Source organism: Cyprinodon tularosa, unplaced genomic scaffold, assembly GCF_016077235.1.
Source record: "Cyprinodon tularosa strain WSP-4 unplaced genomic scaffold, ASM1607723v1 ctg40, whole genome shotgun sequence".
Classification (NCBI taxonomy): Eukaryota; Metazoa; Chordata; class Actinopteri; order Cyprinodontiformes; family Cyprinodontidae; genus Cyprinodon; species Cyprinodon tularosa.
The window spans coordinates 3,255,977-3,262,602 of NW_024039119.1; the positions used below are offsets into that span (position 1 = coordinate 3,255,977).

A 6,626-nucleotide genomic window follows, 5' to 3' on the forward strand; every position below is an offset into this window, starting at 1 on the left:
CATCTGATCCATTTGAAGTTGTCTCTCTCCTTGTTTAAGTCTGACAACAGGGAAGTTGGATGAAGACTTTTCTTTTTCTTTCAGAACAAACTCATCAGCGAGAGGATTTAGCAGGGGCGTGTGCTTTCCTTGGGCTCTTTCAAAATAAGAGTTCATCCCATCAGATTGTTTAGAACTAGCAACTGAATTTATTTTTAATACATTAAGTTTTGCGTTAGTTGCTGCCAACTCTGTTTCCAGGTCTAACTTTTCCTTTTCTTTTCTCAGGTTTTCCTCTTGAGCTTCGATCAGATGTTTTCTGTCCAACGCGGCGAGTCTCTCCATCAGCGCTGCCTTTTCAGCCGCAGCTTTAATGCGTGCAGAAGAGGTGGATGAAGCCCGAGACTGCTGTGAAGATGTTTTTGAACGTGGCTTTATGCTTGTAATATTAGAAACACTGTCTTCAGGATTTATTTCATCAGGATCTTCAACAACCTGATCATCAACATAGTTTTTCTGTTCCATATATGGATCTCCTGCTTCTGTCAACCAAACCTTTATATTGTCCACAAAATCAGAGAAAGTCGTCACCTTAGACTGAAAATACACAGTTTGTCTTTTTACTTCTTCATCTGGCAACGGCAAACCTAAAAGTGATTCGTGTAAATCAGTTGCTTCTTGATAGCATTTAATAAACTTTGCAAAGTCAGAAGCCACTTTCTTAACATTTTCTTGTGAGCTCATTAATGCAGAGATTTTCTCCATACATTTTGAAGCTTGTTTACACTTTAAACTTCGTTTTTCTTGACATGTTTTTATATAAAACTCCAAACCCTTGTGTAAATTTGATGGTTCTTTTGTTTTGTGACGTCTGGGTGTCATCCTCTTTGCTCTTTACATCAGACATTTTTGCAGATTCTTTGAATCATTTCAAACATTTAAAGCGTCATAGTCCACGAATAATCCACAAGGAAAAGCACAAACGTATCTCTTTGTTTAAAGAGATTGATTCTTGTGAACAAACATTTCCATGTTGGGCGTCGGCTCACGGCTTGATCCAAATTACGCATCAATTTGTCACATCAGACTCATCTCATCAGTCTTTGGAGTGAAATAATGTCTTTAAACTCCAGTAGTTTCACTATTTTCCTTTATAGCTTGAACAATATTGTCACATACCAGCTTGATGAATGAGTGACGTGTCCATCCAAGTCTGACGCATCAAGTCGCTTGATTTAATCAAAGATGATCCAAAACCTTTTGTTTGAAGGGAATCCTTGAGATCCATAAATCCAGCATGTTGATTGATGAGGTATTCCTTTTAGTCCATGGGCTGGTTCCTTACTTGTTCCACAGGGTGTTTTTACTTGATCCACAGGTGGGTTTTTACTTGATTGTAGTGGCAATTGTTTGTCAAACCAAACATCCAATTAAGTTCCAATAAGCCACTATAGGCACTGGGGTCACGTTTTCTTGACGCAGGCAAAAGAAGTGGAAGTCCAAACTTGTAGATGTTTAGTTGATTTATTTCCTATATTTTGTCACATTACAGAGTTCAAACTTTCCTTGCCCTGTTACCTCTCTTGCACTGGTAAAAACCCATAGGCCCCTAACCCAAATGCCTGCTGGTCCTTACCAGGCTCCTACAATTATAGAAAGTGGACCGCCCACATTTCTTCCTGTTTTACATAAAATAAAGAAAAATAATAAAACAACAAAAAATAGATGCACAAAAATGCAACAATTAACCTATAAATTAAGTCTGTAAATAATACAAAAAATATATAAGTTTAGGAATTAACACAATTCAAATGGATAAAGAAATAAAGAATAAATAGCTCCAACACTTACATTTTAATGGATTCACTAGAGGAGTTGAATTAGAGCTGACGTGTTCACGCCACACTCAGTCAGACGGCGCCCGAGGCCTCAGTGGCTTTTAACAGCATCTAAAGGTTGGACACCTATCTGATTTGGGTGTGTGGGCTGGGTTTGAGTGGACTTTGACAGCTGTTTTTACTCACCTCGCTTATCTAAATGAGCATTTACCATCTTGTAGAAACTGTTTTAATTATTTCCAAAAATCAGACTGGTAAGTGGAGCACTACTGGACCGTTTAGACACACCCAGTCACACAGAGTGAATGTGAATGGTAGGCTGGTCCGGTTTGTTTCCCTTTTTAAACCGTCTGATACCATGACAGATAAGAAGAAAAAAAAATATGGCTAAAGGCTGTCTATACGGTTCTGAAATTAACCAACAGTCCTCACAGAAATATTCAAATCCTCCTGGAGCTGATTCAATTTTTTCTCACATGGCAAATATAATCCTTAAAGGAGGGGTGATGGTTTGAAACAATTTATAGAAAAACATTTACAGGCTGACATATTTTACCAATCTAATTAAACTAAATAGCCAAAACTCTATCAAAGCGTCCGCAGAGACTGATTCCTACATTAGCTGAAGGACTGGACTTTGACTAGGCCATTTTAACACATGACTATACTTTGATCTAAACTGTTAATTTGAAACTCTTGCTGTGTGTTTGTTCTCCATTTAGAAGGTAAATATTTGCTTTATCTTTTTAATCATTTATGCCCCTTTGCTTCATTTCTACAGCCCCTAAAAGTTTTTCTCTACATATATCTCCTTTACTGCCCTTCCCTTAACCCGGCACAATGCTTTCAAGGATAGTTTCCATGGCGATCCCTATGAGGCTGTCATAAAACAGCTGTATTTACATTGACATCATATAACAAACATGCAGACTTTTCATTTATGGAGTGACTTCCCCTTTAGGGAAATCTATATAATCCCATAATTATGTTAAATAAGAAAATAAGTCTAGTTTTTTTTTTTTTATTTAAGGCTAGTAAATGCTTTTGATAATTATTATAAAATAGTAAATATATATTCTCAACGAGAGCCCACCTTCCATGTAATGCTGCAGCTGGATAAAGTCCACAGGAGTCAGAGCGCCTTCAGTGTCCTCAGCTGAAGCCATGATGACCACTGCCAGACAAACAGGACAGCAAAGATCATGTGTGACAGAAACAAAAGCACAGATTTAGTTAGTTCCCATAAACCGGTTAGTCTTCATTCCAAACCCCAGGCCTACCACAGGTGAGACAGCCCCTCCTTTTTTTTTTCCAGGGAAAATGATCTGCTTAAAAAAAAAAAAAAAAAAAATCAAACTGGACTGAATAGCCTAAATATTATTTTTTCATGTAAAAAAACAAAAAAAAAACAAAGTTGCTCCAATCCTAGACTGCTGGATTGTTGCACAATCAGGAGCAGCTGATATAAAATGACCCTCAGCACCAGCAGGTCGACAAGCTGCTTGAAAAATGTAATGCCCCATTAAATTAATCATCAACTCAAGCAGAAGATAAATCAACAATTAAAGCCATCCTCTGAAAGGGGGCGCATCCATCAGAGAGGATTATAGAGTAAAAGCAGAGCGCTTGGCAGTGACAGGGGCCTCCACACTCACCTGGGGGGCGCTGCAGAGTCACAACAGGTGATCCTCCTGGAAGAAGCCTGAGCTTTAATGAAAACCTGTCTGAGTTTGAGCTAAACGGGCGCCTCAAAAACACTTTTCTGATACAAATGTCGGTGTGGAGGGTTAGCTGAGCGCGGCTGCCTGATCCCTGTGGATGAACTTCAGCCGCAGTATTAGTGGGGCAGGACCCGAGGGATTAGGAAGGAGCGGAGGAGGAGCTTTCAGCCACATCATTGCATTGAGCGGCGCTACAAGAGCAAAGGCGCGCGCCAACAAATGCTCCACATGGGTATGGAGCGCCGGTAGTGACGTTGAAAAAAAACATTAGGAGCAATATTTATGGTTAATAAGTGCGTTTTAGGGAAAAAAAATAAGGGGTTATTTTTTTTTTCCAAGTCATTTTTTTGACTATATCATTAATTTATAAAAATTTTACTTTGTCAAATAAATCTTTAGTTTTGAGCTAAATATTTAGTTTGCAAATTAAACATTTAGTTTGTTGAATAAATATTTAGTCTGGAAATTTAATATTTAGTTGTTTAAATAAATATTTAGTTTGCAAGTTAAATATTAAGTTTGTTAAATAAATATTGAGCTACAACCTAAATATTTAGTTTTCAAATAAAATATTTAGTTTCTTGAATAAATATTTATCTCCAAACTAAATATTTAGTTTGCAAATTAAATATTAGGTTTATTAAATAAATATTGAGCTACAACCTAAATATTTAGTTTTCAAATAAAATATTTAGTTTCTTGAATAAATATTTATCTCCAAACTAAATATTTAGTTTGCAAATTAAATATTAGGTTTATTAAATAAATATTGAGCTCTAAACAAAATATTTAGTTTGCACAATAAATATTAAGTTTGTTAAATAAATATTTAGCTTCAACCTAAATATTAAGGTTGCAAATTTAGATATCTAGTTCGTTAAATAAATATTTTTCTCCAAAGTAAATATTTAGTTTGTTAAATAAATATTAAGCAACAAATTAAATATTTAGTTTGTTAGTTAGTTAGTTTGCAAAGTAAAGTTTTTATAAATGAATGACATAGTGAAAAAATTACTTGGAAAAAATGAACCCCTTACGTATATTTCTCTTAAAACAAGCTCAATAACCTTAAAGGAGAAGTTCGGTTTTTTACACTTTAAGCCCATTTTCTGTAGTGTCCAGGATGAAATCGAATGAAGGACACCAACATTTTGACAATTGGTCCTGTCTCTGCTTTTTGGCTCATTTAGAATCAACCCCTGGCTGCTTTAGAATGGCTAGCATAGAGCATGTCCGATAATGTCCTTAAAACAACCTTAAACGTTCTTTTTTTAAAATATGCTACTCACCGTGTCGTCAGCGCTGTTCAATGACGTTCCAAAAAAAGTTTCGTGAAGAAAAAACGTTCCTGTAGTGTTTTATTTAGCATTTTGTAAATCCCATTGAGTTCTGTAGGAATAGTCAATATTCCGCTGCCACCGGAAACGGAAATGGGGCCTGTTTACACAGTTGTAGTCTTTTCGCTTCACTCTGTGTACTCCGACGTCGAGAATCAAGAATCCACCTTTCGTATTCCATTTTCAGAGTTTTTTAAAGTGTTTAACAGAGACGTTAGCACCTCGACGTCGGAGTACACAGAGTGAAGCGAAAAGACTACAACTGTGTAAACAGGCCCCATTTCCGTTTCCGGTGGCAGCGGAATATTGACTATTCCTACAGAACTCAATGGGATTTACAAAATGCTAAATAAAACACTACAGGAACGTTTTTTCTTCACGAAACTTTTTTTGGAACGTCATTGAACAGCGCTGACGACACGGTGAGTAGCATATTTTAAAAAAAGAACGTTTAAGGTTGTTTTAAGGACATTATCGGACATGCTCTATGCTAGCCATTCTAAAGCAGCCAGGGGTTGATTCTAAATGAGCCAAAAAGCAGAGACAGGACCAATTGTCAAAATTGTGGTGTCCTTCATTCGATTTCATCCTGCACACTACAGAAAATGGGCTTAAAGTGTAAAAAACCGAACTTCTCCTTTAAATATTGCTCCTAATGTTTGGCTACTTACCTTTACAAATGGTGCTCCATACAAAACTAAGGCTAAACAAAACTAAGCTGAATTTAAATGGAGAATCTAGAATCACGTGGTGCCTCCATCTGCACTGGTTTGTTGAAGAATTTGAAGACTTTTAGCCGAAACTAATAAAAATCTGCAGAAGTTCATTCATACACAGGCAGGGGCGGTTCCAGGACAAATTAATTGCGCGGCCAGGGGGGCCCGGTGTTATGCCAATAAATACCTGCCTGCCGAGAATTACCTCACCTGACGACATTGATGAAAAAACAGATTGAAATATGAACGAAAAGGGAACTTTTAAATATATTCTTAATGTCATATTTTTTATAAATGGATACCCTAAGATTGAGAGTTTTGGTGGGTGGATGCCAAGAAATTCCTGCCTGCCCAATTTTCCTCCTCTTTCGCGGGAGCGTGCATCGCCCTCAACTCTAGCACAATGATGAGAAAACGGATTGAAATATAAACGCAAAATGAACTTTTAAATATTAACTTTTCATATTTTTTATAAATGGATGCACTAAAATTGAGAGTTTTGATGGATTGATAGATGTCAAGAAATGCCTGTCTGTCCAGAATTTCCTCCCCTGTATGAACGAAAAGGGAACTTTTAAACGTATTCTCAATGTTTTGTCAGAAATCATATAGAAAGGTGTTGATAGCAAAAGCAGGAAAATGCTATTCAGTGAGCATAGAATATATTCATCAGACACTGACTAGCACATCCATTAAACACATTTCTCTATATAAAGTAAAAATCGTATTCATTCATATTTATCTGTTGACCAAAACTCTAAATTTTAGGGCATCTATGCATGAGTGCCACTAAAAAAAAAAAAGTTAACTGATTTTTAAATATTATTTCAGTTTAATATGGGGGAAATTCTGACTTTTTTCTCAGAATAATGATTTTAATCTCAGAATTCTGACAGCTAACAAACATCTTAGCATCAAGCCGTAGCCATGTCTGTTTTAGAGACTAGTTCTCTATTTTTAATCACCCTCCGCTCTTTCACTAATGAAATGATATCAAGAAAAGTCACCTAATTCCTTCAGTTTCTACTAATGTCT

General features: G+C 36.4%; 1 protein-coding gene across 1 annotated transcript in view; it reads right to left on the reverse strand.

Moving 5' to 3' along the window:
* Positions 1 to 3,750, reverse strand: part of dgkab (diacylglycerol kinase, alpha b) — a 38,046-nt gene extending 34,296 nt beyond the window's left edge. The window contains exons 1-2 of the mRNA XM_038298114.1: positions 3,473 to 3,750; positions 2,911 to 2,991 (exon numbers count right to left, since the gene is read on the reverse strand). Of these exons, the coding sequence (XP_038154042.1) occupies positions 2,911 to 2,983 (73 nt within the window). The 5' untranslated portion in view covers positions 2,984 to 2,991; positions 3,473 to 3,750. The remainder of the gene's footprint in view (positions 1 to 2,910; positions 2,992 to 3,472) is intronic.
* Between the last annotated feature and the right edge of the window lie 2,876 nt (positions 3,751 to 6,626).